The sequence below is a fragment of the Giraffa tippelskirchi genome, chromosome 1 (assembly GCF_054371585.1).
Source record: "Giraffa tippelskirchi isolate mGirTip1 chromosome 1, T2T-mGirTip1v1.2.pri, whole genome shotgun sequence".
In the NCBI taxonomy this organism is placed as follows: Eukaryota; Metazoa; Chordata; class Mammalia; order Artiodactyla; family Giraffidae; genus Giraffa; species Giraffa tippelskirchi.
The window spans coordinates 29,269,080-29,288,135 of NC_137275.1; the positions used below are offsets into that span (position 1 = coordinate 29,269,080).

A 19,056-nucleotide genomic window follows, 5' to 3' on the forward strand; every position below is an offset into this window, starting at 1 on the left:
ACTGTTTGGGAAAGGAAAAGTCCAAGAAACGCACCTCGTCCAATATCCGCTGCACGATACATCAGACTAGCCTTTACACAGACCGGAAAGGCGACCCTTAAAGGCACTTCTCTATCAGTTCAGTTCAGTCGCTCAGTCGTGTCCGACTCTCTGCGACCCCATGAATTGCAGCACGCCAGGCCTCTCTGTCCATCACCAACTCCCAGAGTCCACCCAAACCCATGTCCATCGAGTCGGTGATGCCATCCAACCATCTCATCCTCTGTCGTCCCCTTCTCCTCCTGCCCCCAATCCTACCCAGCATTAGGGTCTTTTCCAATGAGTCAACCCTTCGCATGAGGTGGACAAAGTATTGGAGTTTCAGCTTCAACAGCAGTCCTTCCAATGAACACCCAGGACTGATCTCCTTTAGGATGGACTGGTTAGATCTCCTTGCAGTCCAAGGGACTCTCAAGAGTCTTCTCCAACACCACAGTTCAAAAGCATCAATTCTTCGGCGCTCAGCTTTCTTCACCGTCCAACTCTCACATCCATACATGACCACTGGAAAAACCATAGCCTTGACTAGACGGACTTTCTCTATCAAGATGGACAAAATTTTACCCTGAAAGCAGTATAAAGTTGGAGAATGGGGTGGGAGGCAGAGAGAGAATTAGAGCACTATGGGGTGAGGGGTTGTATGTCCCTTATATTAATGAGAAAAAAAAAAAAGAGTTGTCTTTGGCAAAAAGCCAGCAACCTGTTATCATTCTCATTACTTGATGTTTGCTATCCCACAATTAAAAGCACATGTTCCATTTCCTTTCCTATTGACTATTGTCCAGTAATTGAGATGCATGTGTTTTTCTTTTGAAAAGTCATTGATTAACTTTTCTCCTTATCTCTTGCGTGTGGTCACCTTTGCTATTGCTATTCAGAGCTAGGACAATGAATTCTGAGACCTTTTTTCACGATCCTAAAACACGCTATGTCCCTTGATTCTCATGAGCCTAAAGAAAGCTTTATTTGTTCATTTTATATTGGTGTTCACACAGCTTGGTGACAAGAAAAATGAACAGAAAAAATTAATGGAATTAGAAAAACAATATAAGTAATCTTTACTGATAATGATTTATTTTTTTTAATAAATAACTCTCTCTGCTAAATGACCTTCTAGGACACTAACACACTACTTTAGCTTATCAATCAAGTTTCTTTGATATCATCCAAAGTCCTTATAGGCACCTAAAGGAAACAAAGATGGGAGGAAGAACCTTTGTGTCAATGACAGGCACCATCTAGTGGCAGCAGGTGATGAAACCTTGTGTCGGCATGATGTCTCCAGCAAGAATGAAGAGGAAAGTTTTTGAATAGGTGGTTCAAGCATTCCTGGTCTTTGCTCTTTGATTCTAAAGCAAGAAGGTTGTACGTAGAAAAATAATACAACTAATGGACCCCATGATGATTATTCAAACAATTAGGCTACAAATCTGACCTGTAGGTAGAATTATTGCCACAAAAATTTTTCTCAGTCTTTGTGTAACTTCGTATAGTCACACCTCTTTATAAAGACCTCAGTGTTGTTTTTTTTTTCACTTAAAGACCTCTGTGTTTAGGTTTCCTCATTATAAAATCAAAGAGAATGATGGCTCATCACTGAATATTATCTATAAAGGATTTTGTTCAACAAATAGCAGAGCACATAAATATAACTATTATTTCAGGTTTTTTATTACACTATTTTACAAAAGAAAAAAGGATAAAATATATCAATGAATGCTTATCCCTGAGTTATACAAAATTGCAACATTCATACACATCTTATTTGGGGTCCTAAACAAAAGGAGGCAGTATAGATTCCAAACTTCAAAGAGTGATCAGTAAAGTTTCACATTATCAGCTTCTTTTTAAATATATGGCTCATTAGTAAATGTCTGACAAAAATCTTGCCATACAGAATAGATATTTTTCTTTGTGCTAGTATTTTGACTTGTAGTTATTTTGTTATTTAAACAATATTGCCATCGAATGATCATTAAAGTAGCCAACCTGGAATCAGTTTTGTCAACCATTTCAGGATATAAGAGTAAGGAGAGAGAAAATCACCTGTCTTTCCATCCTGGGACTAGTCAAGGATGAAACTGAAGATATAGACAAAGAGAGAAAGACAAAGAGATCACTTAGAAACTTCATTTTTGTTTCACTTACACTCCAGAAATTACATATTCAGTCTGGCAAATTCCTGAATAAATTCAGTCAACCTCAATTTACAGTCTATATTTCCTCCTTCATATTCGAAGTTTAAAAATAACTGTAGTCCCTTTTTATGAGGAGTAAGGAAAGGTGAACACTGTTTTTGTAAGCTGTCAGCATGGCACAAGCTAGGGAAAATAATTTTATTTGGTTAAACGTGTCATAAGTTGCTTCACAGCTTAAACTGCTAAACTCTCAACCATATCCAACTGTCATTTTTAAAACATGTACCTAACATCAAATATTAAGAAAGGTCCTAACATCTAAAAACAGAAGCCTATCTCTGTTCGCGTCGAGGAAGGCAAGTTATTCAGCCTTTCTAGACCTCAATTCCCTCAGTAATAAAATCAAGCTTGAGCTAATCACTCAAAAAACCAATATTTCAACAGGTTACTATAATATTTTCTTTTAATAAAATTTGAATATGTTTGTGATAGAGAAACATGCAAATATTTCAGAAATAGCATTGATACACTTATTATGAATGTTCTGTTTAATAACCTTAGGCCAGCGTTTCAGCCTCTTTCCCCTACAGGAATTCTCCTGTATACATCAGCCTAACAACAGGACACAGGCCTCTCTGTTTGAAAAGGAAAAGGGAAAATTAAATTGAGCTACTAAGCCACTGAAACCTATGCCCTCTATGATTAAAAAGATTAGTCTGGTTTTAGGTAAGATAGTAGAGAATTACATCAGACTTCTCTACCAAAACCAACTCCCAGGGCCCTTGGACTCTGCTATCAGTGTGTGTGTGTGTGTGTGTGTGTGTGTGTGTGTGTGTGTGTGTGTCCCACCAGCCACGTCCCAGACACAGACAGGTACTTGTTCCTTTGTATCCTGCTGGCCTCTCACCTCCTGGAGGATGAATAAGCCCAAATGGCAGCTACTTGCTCTAAAGTTGTTCTTCCTTTTCTCCTGTGGACTGAGTCACATGGACATAGCTGTCCCACTGCATGGAGACAGGTTTTCTACAGATTAACCAACCACTGGGTCAAACTGGTCCACGACCATTCTCTCCCCAGACCAGGCCTATCCTGGAGACTACAATACACCCATCCTTTTGCATTTAACCGAACAGCTGATACTTCCAGTATGCATCTGCCAGACTGATCTCTTTACAGGAAACACAGCAAGATTGGAATTTGAGTGTTAAAAGCTCCCTATCTTGAGGGAGGAAACATTCTGAGAAAATTTGCCCTTTATGACTTTTCAATTTCCCCTTGCTGACCAGAAGGGGTTCACCTCCACACAGAACATGAAGCTTGATTGGGTCATCTGTTTAGCGCACAAATATTTATTATGAACCTACTATGTGTCAAGGACTCTTCAAGGTGATGGGTCCCTGAAACAACCAAAGTTCCAGTTTCGTGGAGCTTACAAGTGAACAAATAAATTAACAAGATAATCTCCATTTGAAAGTGGGTGTCAGAGAGGGCCTCTCTTACATCGTGATGTTTGAGCACACAGATCTGAATGACAAGATGAATATGTATTAAAATTTTAAAGGCAACTTGACAGAAAAACAGCATTTGCCACAAAGTCTTACACATAGTAGGAACTCAATAATTATTTATAGAATGATCAATCACATCCATTTTTGTAGAGCATTAAAAGAGAGCCTTACCCAACCAGAATACATTTCTATTAAGACAGACTCAGGCTCCACAAATTCCTTAAAACATCACTTTTCCTAATCTATAACTTGTGAACCACATCTACGTATTTATTTGCATGTACATAAAACTTATCTGGAAGGATAGGATATAAAAGCAATTAAAAGCAGGATTTACCTCCAGGAAAGAGAGCTAGGTAATTGTGGGGTAGGCATGGGGAGAAAGACTTTTCACTACAGCTCTTGTAAGTTTTTGAGTTTTGAGCCATTGTAGATCAGTGACTTATTTTTTAACTTAAGTTTGAATTAAAATATATAAATAATTTCATTTTCCTGCCTATAGCTATTTTCCATACAAGTAATATATAATGACATATTATTGTAAGATATAATTCACAAGAGACCCTTATGATAGACAGTAAGATTAATCTCCTTACAAACTATGAAATAGTGGCTACTGTGACACCAGTGACAGTGCTGGAATGTCTGAACCCTTTCACAGTTATTGGATGCTATTCAGTGCTGATGGGGTTTGCTCACTGCCCACGTGGGCTTCATTCAAATTAGTGTCATGCAGTGAGAAGATCTTACAATATTGCTGCTTTTCTTGCGCCTGGGCAAATAAAAATACAGTACAAAGTTTTCAAATAACATTTTATTGGGCATCTTGCTGTACTTTTGCTTATAGCTGTTTGCTTTTCAAAAATGAAAATCTGTTGCTTTTTTGTCTGTTATGATAGTAGCACTTTAATTATTTAAAAAAGTTGTACAACAGAGACAAATTAGACGGAATGGCATGAGAAATATCCTCCTTCAGAGATGACTGCTAATATTTTGGCATATTTTCCTTTTTGCATAATTAAGGTCTGAGGTTTCAAGTTGATTGATCATAGTGTATTTTTTTTTAATATGTGGTCTTTGAGGCTAACTTTAAGTCAAGATGATCTCTTTTGGCATTAAACACAAGCTTTAACAAATACAGCTAGAAAAAAGGGGGTTTGGGGCCTGAATTTGGCTCCATCTTTCTAAACCCAGTTGATAGTCGTTACACACTTACATCATCACAGTCCCAGAACTGGCCTTCTGCTTATGAAAATTTATATGAAATATGCTCTCTATTGACAGTTTCTATTACCTGGCAATGAAAATATTGATAGCCCCACTAATAACACTAATACTGTTAATAGCCAAGACCTACATAGTCATTACCATGTTCCAGGGACTGTTCTAATTACTTAAGTAAACTCACCTAATCTTCATAATAACTCTATTACTCACTCATAGTGTTATCACTCCTATTATCAAAAGAAGCAGTGTGAATACCAGAACTCCATACAGTTTCTTACACATCAACTCTGTTTCAGATTTCCTCAAAATTGGTGGAAGTTTGGAGTTGGGGGTTGGTCTTGCTCTGTGAACTTAAACATCTGACCCAGAGAGTTGGCGAATTGTTGGGGAAATCCATACAATGTGATACTTAAATTACATCTACTGCTCCAATTTCAATCAAACCTGGCAGAGCACACGTACATTAATATAAACACCTGTGTATACTTTCTGAGAACTCAGTTATCCAAAACCAGAATTTGGGGAAGTTGAAGCACTTAGAGTTTGATTTTTTTTGTTGTTTATTTTTTACCGTGGCTACTTTTAAGTCACAACATTTAAAATGAGATTTTTTGGTGCTGTTTTCTTTTAACTTCAATCACATGTATGTGGTTTCTAGCCATAATCATTCCTATAGCGCATAAAATAGACATACAACATACTTGTGTTTGAAGGCCATTAAGAACTTTCCATGAACTGGTAACACTATGGTATTTGTTTGTTCCATTCCCTCCTTAACTTTTCAATTTTTCATATTGAAATAAGTGGTAGAAGAAAATCTTTTTCTTGGTATCCTGGTATTGTCATTGTTATTTTAGTAAATACCAAATAGGCCCTGGCATGGGCTTCCCTGGTGGCTCAGTGATAAAAAATCTGCCTGCCAATGCAGGAGATGTGGGTTCAATCCCTGGGTTGGGAAGATCCCATGGTGAAGGAAATGGCACCCCACTCCAGTATTCTGGCCAGAAAAATCCCATGGACAGAGGAGCCTGGCAGGGTGCCGTCCGTGAGGTTGCAGAGTCAGACACGACTGAGGGACTAGGCGCTCATACCCTGGTAACAGCAATCTTTATCTCTAAGTTAAATGCTAAGACTTCCATCTCTGTTTACCAAAAATGAACTTTTCATCCAGCATTACACAGAAATAGGTAAAAAAAAAAATTTCCTTCAGCATTTACTTGCTTAAATTCAAAGTTTAGCATTTAGCAAAAGTATTTAGTATTTAGCAAAAATCATTCAGAAACTTCTATGCTAGCATCTATAATGGGAAGACAGAAACTGGAAGAGGAAGGTAATTTTCAAATAATTAAAAGATAAATCCCCTTCCTCTCAATTTTCCATTTGCATACTGTGATAACTTTGATCCAGGGAAAATAAATCACTAAATAAATAAATCACTAAATCACTCCTCGGTACTCACATTGCTTCATAGATGCAGTGATGTCTTGGGACCAGTACCCTGGCATCCTGGTCCAAGGATGGTATTAAAATAAACCCTAAAGAGGGACAAAATGAAGAAAGGGTGCTAGACAGCTCTTGCTGTTCCAGCCAGTGACCCTCAAATTCCATTACTGCTTCTTTGATTAAATTAAAATACAATAAGTATTGAGTACTTATTTAACACTTTGTCTATCCTGGCAAGAGTAAAAGACAGTCCATTTAGAGAAACAACTATTCAAAAGTTTCTGCTGATGCTGCAGTTACTATTTGGAATAAAGAGCAGGGTAATCAAGTAGATGGAGGTGATTTTTCAGAGAATACAGAAGAAAATATGACATACTAGGTATAGTGGTGCCGTCTTAACAGACTGCTTTCATCATCTTGCTTTATCATAGACCACCAATCAAGCAGATGGAAGTAGTCCAGTGTAATGCTAAGATATTTTAAACAAATAAATTCAGTGCTGTGTTCAATAACTAATGATAGCTACCATGTGTCAAGAACTTCCTAATCCTTGTGAGACAGGATGAAAATTATCCATTTAAGGAAACAGAAGCTCAGAAACAAGTGCCAAAGTTGTGGAGACAGGGTTCTGAAACTAGGCCTAACCTTCCACATTTTCCACTCTACCATGCTTCCTCAATCCATCCCTAGGAGATACATGAAGAAAGTTAAGATTACATGATCTTTGGTGGAAAAAGTCTGGACTCCTTACAACCTACCCACTCCTATTTTCAGTCTAAACTGCACGTAACTAGGTTAATCTCCTAAAGCACTGTTTTATTAAGCTCCTGCCCTCCCTAAACAACACTTTCAAAGCTCTTTATCAATCACTGAATAAAGTCCAAATTATTTGACTTAATGACCTTGCTTGACCAGGTTTCCGCCCGCTGTATTTGCTACTGACCGCATACATAGTTTGATGTATGGGACATCTCACCATTTCCTAAACATGCATTTCATTTTATTGGTCCTGGTTACTGGCTGGGACCAATTTGTTTTACCAGGAATGACTCTTTCCTCCACTTCCATCTCCAACTGTTGAAAGCCTTTTTATTTTTAAACATCCATTTAAAGTGCTGGGCTTCCCTGGTGGCTCAGCAGTAAAGAATCGGCCTGCCAGTTCACTAGATGAGGGTTCGATCCCTGGGTCAGGAAGATCTCCTGGAGGAAGAAATGGCCACTCACTCCAGTGTTCTTGCCCCAAAAATCCCATGGACAGAGGACCCCAGCAGGCTGCATTCCATGGGGTCACAAAGAGTCAGACACTATTTAGCAACTAAACAATAATAACAAATTACAGTGCTACCTAATCCCTATTATCTTCTCTGAATAGTTCAGTACAAAAGAACTCTCTCTTTTCTGTATGGATAGCTTTTAGGTTGTGCCACTTATGTCTCAATGTAATGAGGCTTTCAGTATATGTTCTTCATTTCCCCCACAAAATTGTAGGTTCTGTGAGAGTAGGAGACAGATGTTATTCCCTTTACATTCTTCTCCTCTAGTACAATCCCATGAGTATAGGATGCTCTCACTAAAAACTGAATGAATAAATAAAGAATGAATAAATGAAGCTTAGGCTGAGTTAATGACAACTACAACTTCAAATATAGTAAGATCCCACTTGAAAGACTGGATTGAACTCAGAAAGCACTTGTGAGTTTTTACTTTTCTGTGCCTGTTAATTTAAAAATCATCTTTTGTGTTCAGTCATGGGCTTTAGTAAAATATGGATCTGTTTTCATGACAAATTAGGCTTAAACTATGATTTCTCCTTGTTTTAAACAATTTTTCATTTATTTTTCAAAAAAGTATTTTTGGAATGTCTATTATGTACAAGATCCAATGAAATACTAAAGAAACAGGGGTGAGCAAAACAGACCAAGCAATTGTCTTCAAGGAGCTTAAATTCTAGTTGGGAAGAAAGGCAATAAACAAGTAAGCAAATGTACGAAATAATTTCTATTACAGAAATTAATATGATGGTAAATGAGAGAGTAATAAGATAGAGTACTTTATATTGGCTGGTCAGGAAAGACTTGAGGAGGTAACAGCTGACTTTTAAGAGTCAGCTATGTGGAAAACTGTGAGGAAAACAGAGAAGACAATAGGTTCATAGACTAATGGGGGTTGAGGGTTGGTGAAGGTAGAGTACAGGAGCAAAGGAAAGTATGAAATGTGATTTGGGGAAGGCAGGAGCCAGATATTGCAGTTTCATAGGGCCAGAAAGAAATTAACATCATATTCTAAGAGCAATCATAAACTACCAAAGACTTGCAAACAAGGGTATCACATGATCAAATTTAGGATTTGGAAAATGTGTTCTTAATACTAGATAACTCATTAGAAAATACCCTGATGCTGGGAAAGATTGAAAGCAGGAGAAGGGGACAACAGAGGACAAGATGGTTGGATGGCATCACCAACTCAATGGACATGAGCTTGAGCAAGCTCCGGGAGATGGTGAAGGACTGGGAGGTCTGGCATGCTGCAGTCCACGGGGTGGCAAAGAGTCAGACACGACTTGAGTGACTGAACAACAACAACTATGCTAAATGGAGATGGATTAGAAAGGAACTGATGGTTTGCATTAGGGAAGAGGCACTTTACGGGTAAAACTAAGTGGACCTGGTAGATTAGATTGAAGAATTGGAAGGATAAGAAAAATCAAGGATGACTCCTAAGTTTTGACTAAGAAATTGTGCTATTTCCTAATACCTGATGAAGACCAAATTTGGAGAAGACAAAAATCACTGTTTTGATTTAGGATGAAGAAATAGAACACTGTTTTGAATGTAGTAGGTTTGAGATGACTTTTAGACATCCAATTCTAATAACTATCGTATCATAAAAATGTTAACATTTCACTGAATACTTACATTTTCTCAATTGTGTATCCCCTTTTTTGGCCAGTGTGGCAGAGCATATTTCCCAAAGAGGGTCTCAGTAATGTTGCCAAGAAACTGAGTCACTTCTAACATTCAACACCTCCTTTTGTCCAATGCTTGCAGAAGATGTTTCTGCTCTAAAAATTAGATGATGGCACTTGTTCAGTTAAAAGAAATAAAAGTCTCTTTTAAAAAAAAAAAAAAGCAGTCTATTCAGCTAATGTTTTTTTCATCCATTTTTCTAATTAGAGGATAATTACTTTACAATATTGTGATAGTTTTTGCCATACATCAACATGAATCGGCATTAGGTATACATATGTCCCCTCCCTCCTGAACCCCTCTCCCACCTCCCTCTCCATCCCACCCCTCTAGGTTGTCACAGAGCACTGGCTTTGGGTTCCTTGTGTTATACATTGAACTCTCACTGGCTGTTTTACACACAGTAATATATATGTTTCAATGCTATTCTCTCATATAAACCCACTCTCTCCTTCCCTCACTTTGTCCAAATTGTCTGTGTCCTTTGCTACCCTGCAAGTAGGATCGTCAGCACTATCTTTCTAGATTCCATATATATGTGTTAATATACGATATTTATATTTTTCTTCCTGCCTTACTTCACTGTGTATAATAGACTCTAGGTTCATCCACTTTATTAGATCTGACTCAAATGGGTTCCTTTTTACATTCACCTAATGTTTGAACTACCATATTGCTTGAGTATTTTGGCTTTTATGTTGACTTGAGAGTCTTAAAATATGTATACTTTACTAAAAGTTTACTCTTGGAGAAAGCTTTAAAAAAAATCCCCATTTCCACATCCTCGTCTCCAATGTAACCTTGTGTGTGTGCTCAGTCACTCAGTCATGTCCAACTCTGCGACCCCATGAACTGTAGCCCACCAGGCTTCTCTGTCCATGGGATTCTCCAGGCAGTAATACTGGAGTGGGTTGCCAGGCCTTCCTCCAGGGGATCTTCCCAACTCAGGGATTGAACTCAGGTCTCCCACACTGCAGGTAGAATCTTTACTGTCTGAGCCACCAAGGAAGCCCAAAAATACTGGAGTAGACTATCCCTTCTCCAGGGGATCTTCCCGATCCAGGAATCAAACTGGGGTCCCCGGCATTGAAGGCAGATTATTCACCAGCTGAGCTACCGGAGAGGCCCAATATAACCTTACCACTCCCATATAAATAGGCAGAATCTAACTCTCCTCTCCTGGAATCTGAATGGTCTTGGGACTCCTTTGACCCACAGAATACAGTGGAAATGAAGCTGTATGCTTTCGAGGCTGGGTCATAAGAGATGATGCAGTTATCACTTTGTTTGCTAGAACAGTCATGCTGGGAGCCTTGAGCTGCCACATAAGAAATCGAACTGCTTGGCTCCAAGCCAAATTACTTGAAGCGCCACATGAAGAGGCCAGCTATGGGCAGTCCAGTTGACAATTCTAGCCTTTCCAGCACAGGCCCCATTCATAGAAGTGAAGGGGCCTTCAAATGATTCCAGCCCCCAGTCATCAAATCACCCCTCAGCCCTCGAATTTTCTCAGCTAAAATCCTAGACACTGTGGAGCAGAGACAAGCAATCTTGCTGTTCCTTGGCCTGACCCACAGAACCTGTGAGCATAATAAAATGATTATTGTAAACTACTAAAAGTTGGGATATTTCATTAAGCAGCAGTAGTATCCAGGTCAGCCTGTTAATCAAACATTCAGGGAGTAAATACATACAAGCTATAATCCTACAAGATGCTGCTTGTACAGTTAAAATACTACATTCTGAGAGAAGCATGCAGTTCTCAAAGTTCTGAAACTGTCACTTTACCTCTTCAAATAAAGGTTGAGTAGCCGTGTGAGTGGTGACTGTGGGACAAAGAATCAAGTTCAGACATAAACTTGTCACTTAATTCTCGGTAAAATTAAGTTTGGTAGTAAAGCATATTCAATTTTGATAAAAGCTCAAGTCAAATGGGGCCATATTTTAAAGCCCTGATGCACATATCCACATTTAAAATCTCGTGACTTCCTTGTATTTATTTCATAAGCAGTTTTCCTACAGCTATTGCTAGGTTCACATGAGTGGAGCTACCAATAGAACAGACAGCTGATAGATACAATTCCTGTATGACAGATGGTTAGGGGCTTGCAACACAAAGTTGTTTTGTTTTCAGAAACAACTCTCTACATTTTTTTTTCTTTTCTTAACAATCAATGTTTTCTCTTCACCTTTCTTTCAAAAAGTGTGAAACAGGAGAATTTGGCCTTGGAGAGTAGGATTTTTGTTTTGTTTTGTTTTGTGGCTGTGCCTTGCAGGATGCAGGATCTGAGTTCCCCCATCAGGGATTGAACCTGTGCCCCTGCACTGGGCGTGTGGAGTCTTAACCGCTGGACCACCAGGGAAGTCCCAACAATATTTTTTTTTCAAAATAATACCTTGGTTTTAAAACTGTCTTAATACAATGTACTGAATTTTAAAAGCGAATTGTTTTCCTAGGAATTAGTGCCTGCTATCCTATGAGTGAATAAAGTCAATTTGTTGTACCTCAACAACAATTGGAAATATTTAGTGAATGGTCACTCTTTCATATGAGTGACTATAGCAAGCACTAACAATAAATTACACCACTGAGATAGCAGTTATTTTAGCTGGTCTTGGATCATATTTAACTTCTTAGTGAGCCAGTAAATTTTGATTACTCTTGCAGATCCATAATCAATATGAAACTTTTAGTCCTTTATGGGTAAAATAAACTGAACTCAAGGCCCTTGACCCTACTCCCTGCCTTCACTATTATGCCATATGGATAATACCAGTATTGGTATTCTAGCAGGAGTGTTAAGATTCAGGAAACCAGTAAAAAATTGTAACTACGTGTGTTTATATATCTTTTTTCATTTCTTTTCAAAGAAACTGACATATTCAGTATTTAGAGCCTTAGAATCTCCTGGCTTCCGTATGGAAGTTTTTATTTTGGAAATTATGGGGTCATGTCATTTTTTTGAATGATGTGCTCTAACAGCTTCAAAACAAATATCTGTTTTCTGAACAGTTTAAATTTAGGGGCTTGTTATATTTCATGAATGTACACGCAGTAAGAAATAGTATAAGAAATTAGTTTAAACCAGGGGTCATCAAACTTTTTCTGTATAGATAGTAGATGATTTTGGCTTTGACAGCCATACATTATGTCTCAACTACTCTCAACTCTGCCATTGTTGTGAGAAATCAGCTGTGGGTAATATGCAAATAAATGGTTGTGTCCAGACTTAGCCCACACTTTGCCAACTGCTTGTTAAAACTAAAGGCAGACTACATTAATAAAATATACCGGAATGTAAGGGCTTCCCAGGTGGCACAGTGGTAAAGAATCATCTGCCAATGAAGGAGATGCAGGTTCAGTCCCTGGTTGGGAAGATCCTCTGGAGGAGGAAATGGCAACCCACTCCAGTATTCTTGCCTGGAAAATTCCATGGACAGAAAAGGGTTATAGCCCATGGGGTCGAAAAGAGTTGGACATAACCAAGCACACACACACACACACACTGGAATGTAAACATGTTTATTTATGAAAAGATCTACCTTTGAAGTCTTGTTTGTATGTCTTTATACCTCTTGTTTTGTTTTATTGCAGACTCTACCATGCCACTTCACTCGGCCAACCTTCGTGGTTGCAGCAGGCTGAGTCAATTATATTGCATCAATGATTGGAATGCCACAAAACTACTCTGAGACACCACTGCAGAAAGAAACAGAACAAAAGACTACATCCAGCATTTTAGATCTGGAGGGAGGTGTGAAAGTACTAGTTCAAAATATTTAACAGAGCATCCTGTTACCTTGTGTAGATTCATCTAGATTTAAAATGATGGCTGATGTGGGGTAAATTCCTCAGAGGCACTGAGAGCACATACAATGAAGTGGACATTCCCATGTCACTTAAATTAGACAACCTAATAAAACTAGAATAACAAACACAAAGCCCACACCCTAACCATTCTCACGATTAAGTAAAAGTCAAAGAAAATGGTAAATTAATAGATTAACTTTCTAAAGTATTTATATTCCTCTAGTCAACCTAGCTTAATTTTTTCTTCCCAGTTTGTGTTACTAATCACTTCCACAAAAGTCATCTCCCTTCTACCTGTATGACTCTGATTTCTAGCTCCGTGACCCCTAATCTCTGCCAAATATTGAATCATTACTGATAAAGAAGCACAGAACAATTTTAGGAACATTGTTTTAGTTGAAAAATAATGTTACCAAGAGTAATAAACAATAAAATCAAGAGCAATAAAGGAGGTGAAAAAATAAATGGAGCTGAAATATCAAATAAATATGTCTAATGAATCCTTGAGTGTCTTGTCTTCTTAATCTTACATAAAGAAATTTTGACCATAGATGGTGGTCTTAAGTAATTATTTTTCTTTTACACAGTCTTTCCAAGTTTTGAACCAAAAATGTAACACAATGGTGAGATTCTCTTTCTTAGTAATAATCTTTAGTTCTTTCTTGAGTGAATCCACTAATCTACTTTACCCTGTGCTCTACAATCATTAATGATTCACAACCATTCTTGTGAACTACGACTCTGTTTTCAAGATAAAGATGAGATCAGGGCAAGGTTAGCCGGGACTGAACACAGGTGTTCCACCACTTAGCCTTGAACTGAGACCACTAAAACCTTGGAATTATCTGATTAACAACCAGCTACTTACCTGAAAGTTTTGGTATCGAGTGGGATGTAACTGTCCTAATCCTTATATGGATAGGATGATCTGGCTATGAAGATCTGCTTTGTAACAGGAGTTAAAGAGGAAAGGGCATGAGCTTTGGAGTCTGTCCAATCTGGGGTTGAGGCTTCACTCTACTGTTTATTCTAGGAGTGCTTGCGTGCTAAGTCGCTTCAGAGCCCAACTCTTTGCGACCCCATGGAATATAGCCCTCCAGGCTCCTCTGTCCATGGAATTTTCCAGGCAAGAATACTGAAGTGGATTGCCATACCCTTCTCCAGAGGATCCTCCTGACCCAAGAAGAGACAGGGATCGAACCCATGTCTCATGTCTCCTGCACTGGCAGGTGGGTTCTTTACCTCTAGCGCCACCTGGGAAGCCCTCTACTATTATGGTGGTGGTGGGCTCTCAGTCAGGTGGTAAAGGTGGGGGTACTACTGGTAGTTCAGTATCCGTGCAAAGAAAAGGCAATTACAGTGACAAAATCATACTAAATAGCCCTCTTTGTCCATCAAACATATTAAATGCCTCAATCCATGTTCTATCTTCAACCAAGTGAGCAAGAATATTATCTCTTTAAAGTGATATTGATTGATTTAAGGCCACTGCTTGGCAGGGAAATAAGCAGTAGAATAGTCTTCACTATTAAATTCATTCTCTTATTTCCTATGGAACTGCAAACTTCACTTTAATCCTACACTCAATTAGTAGATTGGGGTGGGAGTAAGGTCAGAAGAGGAGAGAAATAGATGCCTTTCTACACATTTTTATTTCTTTCTTAAACTCTGAGAACAGAATTAAAAAACCATGAGAGCAGACAGTATTCTTTTCCATTGTATCATGGTGTCTTTCTTTCATGTCTTAAAAAGTCCCTATAAAGATATTCTAACCCAAGTGGTCCCCAACCTTTGGGCACCAGGGACCATTTTCATAGAAGACAATTTTTCCAGATGGAGGGTGGTGGGGTGGCGGGGGAATGAGAGGGTGGGTGGAGGGTTGGGAGGGGTGAGGAATGGTTTGCGGATGGTTCAAGCTCATTACACTTGTTGTGCACTTTATTTCTATTATTATTACATCAGCTCCAATTCAGATCATCAGGCATTGGATCCCAGAGGCTGTGGACCCCTGTCCTAACACAATGTTAGACCTAGAGTCTATAACTGTCTTTTATCACCTGCCATGCTTCTAGTTGATTTTGCTCTTCACTCTGAATTTTGTTTTGAATTCTGTTCGCTCAACAATTTATACAGTTTACGTGTCAAATACTATGCTCAGTATTGGGAATAAACAACGGCTAACAAGATGTGACACAGTGCTTGTTCTCATGGTGCTTACTGTAGAGTTCCCATGGAAAAGAGATACTAAATAAATATACAAATAAGCAATTTGCTAATTACAGATAGGATCAGACAACAGTCCTCATGGAGAGAGACTAGATGGAGATTTGCTCTAGGAAGTGGGGTGAGCTATCACCTCTATACCTCCTGGGATGGCAACTGAAGACAGCTTTCCTGTCTCCACATTCCCTGCTGCTGACCTCATCCCCTCAGTAAAACCTAACAATGGGAGATGGATGAGGATGCCCAGGTAGGGCAATAAATGTTCCTGTAGAGTAGGTTAATGAAATAATCACATTGCCACATGATACCTTTTCTCACCCTATAACACTGTACTTGCCTTCAGGGAAATCGCACAAATTGTTTATTTAAAGCACACTGAGAAGCTTATTTGCTTTGTGGAGGAGAACTCAGGGTGATGTTTCCATCAGAACTCTGTGACTCTCTCATATTTTCATCTTCATAAAGGAAAATCTAGTTGGAAACACTGAAGTCTCTTCTCCTTCTGCCCCCTGATAAATACAACCCCCTCCCCATCCCGCTCAGGCACACAGCCCTAATCAATACTGTAGAAGTACGGTTTCTTCGCAATTTTAGGCAGTCCTAGGATTTTTATATTTATCTGGAGGTAAATACTACTGAAGGTACTACTTCTCTAAAATGTAGGTCTTCCTCCAGAGTTCATCAGAGTCTCATTTTTAACATATACCCAGTATATGAAAGGAGAGTATTACTGAAAGGAAACAATTAGTCAAAGCCCTTTTTTTCCTAATTATTAGGATTGTAGTTGCATTGTCTTTACTTTTCAAATGTGGTTAAAAGATATATTCCAAGCCACCAGCACTGTGTTGCTAGTCTGGATATTTTTGTCAAACTGTCTTCATTTATGTACTTTCCTTAGACGAAGGTTGTTTGGGTTTTTTGTTTTTTTCATAGCTTCCTTCTTTTTTCTCTGCTTCTTTAACCTCATCCTTCATCTATGCTGTCTTCCATCTTATGATGCTCAAGATATTGCATTCCCTCCCCTCTGCCCACATCCTCCCCCCAATTTCAAGCTTCTTCTCATTATATAAGCTGTTTTCTGAATATGTAAGGTGAATGTTCCTTTGCTTCCTATTAAATAGCTATAAAGTGGATTCCACATGAGAAAAGCTCAATATATAACAGAATTACAATTTTGTCAAGCACCAAAAAAATGGCATCGAGTAAAATTTGACATTTATAATGGCTGTCCCTGTGTTCTTGGGGGGAAAAATAGGGTGAGAGTTAACACTTTTCTGGACATACGTATAAGATAAAACAACAGGGAATGTGTTAAATTATTTTCAAATAGAGATACCATCAAGGAAGAGGGAGAATTGGGTCATGATTGAGGCTAAACTCTAGAATCAAATTACATGGGTTTAAATCCTGGAACATTCATTACTACCTGCCTACCCTGGTCAGTGTTACCTAACTGCTCTGAGTTTCAGTTTCTGCATTAGTAAAAAGTATCTACTTCATCTAGTTGTTGTAAAGATTACATTAATTAAACAGATGTAGAGTGCTCAGAAGTTCTGGTACACGGGAAGCATTCAATAAATGTTAGCTATTGTATTATTACAATAGATTCCAAACTGTAGAAATCCCCATATTTCTTTTTTGAATCCTAATACTATAGAAAATAAATGCATTGGAAAACTACCCAGATTTTTCGAGTGGCTTATTGATCATCATTTAGCAGTACAAGAGAGTCCTATATATTTTCTCATTATATAGACATAAATATATAACTCTACACACACACAAACACACATAATTTGTATTTATATTTCTCTTTTACAATTAAAGTTACACCTCATTTTGTCTTTTTTTCTTATACATGTATATTTCTAATAAACTACACATGCATGCATGCTCAGTCGCTCAGTTGTTTCTGACTCTTTGAGACCCCATGGACTGTAGCCTACCAGACTCCTCTGCCCATGGAATTTTCCAGGCAAGAATACTTGAGTGGGTTGCCATTTCCTTCTCCAGGGGATCTTCCTGACCCAGGGATGGAACCCGCATCTCTTGTGTCTCCTGGATTGGCAGGTGGATTCTTTACCACTGGGCCATGAAGGAATCCCAAAACTATATATAAGGTACTGTGAAATTCACCCAGGTGTTTCCTGGGTTAAAACACTGGACTTTTAAGATCTCCCAGGCAAAAATACTGGAACATGTTACTTCAGGACTCCATTTTTCCAATTCACATCAGATTCCCCATTAGATTCTTTCAATCTGAGACTCACACAAGCTAACTCATCTCTTGCTGGCCCGCCCACACTTTACCCACACTCTCCTCTGCCCTGACCCAGAACACCCTGGGTGGCAAAAAAGAGATGGAGTTCCAGTAGAATCCCCAGAATCAGGTCCGAGAAGGAATCTGAATCCATATTGACAGAAGTGCCTGCCAACACCAAATACCCTTCTCCATTTCAGCCTCTCTTTTTTCAGCACACTGCTACAGGGCAAAAGGGACTTAGCGAACTGATATTTGAAGGGGTGGTGCTTTGCCATTCCAAGTAAATAGCTGTGAGAAGGTCACCATGGAAACCATCACTTGAATTTGGGTGTATTTAAAACCTCAATTCAGCATTTAAAATCTATAGTTTGCCTTTGAGAAACATCCCTGCTTTTTCAGAAAGCTTTGGGTAAGTGGGAGCAGGGGATCAGAAGTGTTGATTAGTCTATTTATTTAGCTAATAAAACTAAACTGTTTTTTTAGGCACAGTAGTTGGTTTCTTTGCCAGTGTAAGCAGAAAATTGGATTCATTATGTTTAGACATGCCCTTTCATTCAGGTCACAGTTGTACATTCATAAATCCCTTTATTATATTTAATATCTATTCAGATACCATGTGGCTGCATGTTTGTATTAATCCTTCCTAAAAAAAGAGAAACAGTCGAGGATGTGTTTGCCTGGCATTCCAATTTTTTAATTGGGTCTTTTCCCATAAACCTTGGTTGTTGATTATAGTTTCATTCTCTTATAAACGCCATGGTAATCAGGGAAATAAAACTTTTCATGACATTCATTTTTCATCATTCCATAGTCTGAAAATTGCATTAAAATTGGAAAAAAAGGCTCTAAGTCAGAGGGTGCCAGTTTTCCTGTTACATAAGGTTTCCTGGTTGGTCCTGTTTTCCTCTTCCCACCATTCTTCCTTGCCAGAGACACCAGCAAGCAAGAAAGGTGGTCAGTGTTTCTCCATATCTCCCTTCTGGGGGGCTTCTCTCATAAAAATCTTACAAGTGTAGAGTAAAAGCCCAAAAGGCAGGTGCCAAAGGCAAACTGAGGTACACATAATCCAAAGATTAGCAGGTCTCTGAATAATCAAAAATTAGTCAAAAATTGTGTCCTGAGTTAATGCAATTAGAACACCACATTTCATTTCAAACTGTCTAATTTCAGAGCTTTGAATTTTACAGTGAATTCTATAATGTATGCAAAAGTAGTAAATGCAAAATCATTAAAATATTGCTTATGCTGGGACTTCCCCAGTGGTCCAGTGATTAAGAATCTGCCTTGCCCTGCAGAGGACATGGGCTCAATCCCTGGTTGAAGAGCTAAGATCCCACATGCCATGGAGCAATTAAGCCCACACGCCACAACTAAGACCTGATGCAGCCAAATAAATACATACATAAATAAATATTGTTAAAATATTGCTTATGCTAAT

General features: G+C 38.5%; 1 protein-coding gene across 1 annotated transcript in view; it reads right to left on the reverse strand.

Moving 5' to 3' along the window:
- SLC4A4 (solute carrier family 4 member 4) overlaps positions 1 to 11,050 on the reverse strand; it is a 367,906-nt gene extending 356,856 nt beyond the window's left edge. The window contains exons 1-3 of the mRNA XM_081587203.1: positions 11,016 to 11,050; positions 9,271 to 9,416; positions 6,372 to 6,447 (exon numbers count right to left, since the gene is read on the reverse strand). Coding sequence (XP_081443329.1) covers positions 6,372 to 6,373 — 2 coding nt within the window. The 5' untranslated portion in view covers positions 6,374 to 6,447; positions 9,271 to 9,416; positions 11,016 to 11,050. The remainder of the gene's footprint in view (positions 1 to 6,371; positions 6,448 to 9,270; positions 9,417 to 11,015) is intronic.
- Between the last annotated feature and the right edge of the window lie 8,006 nt (positions 11,051 to 19,056).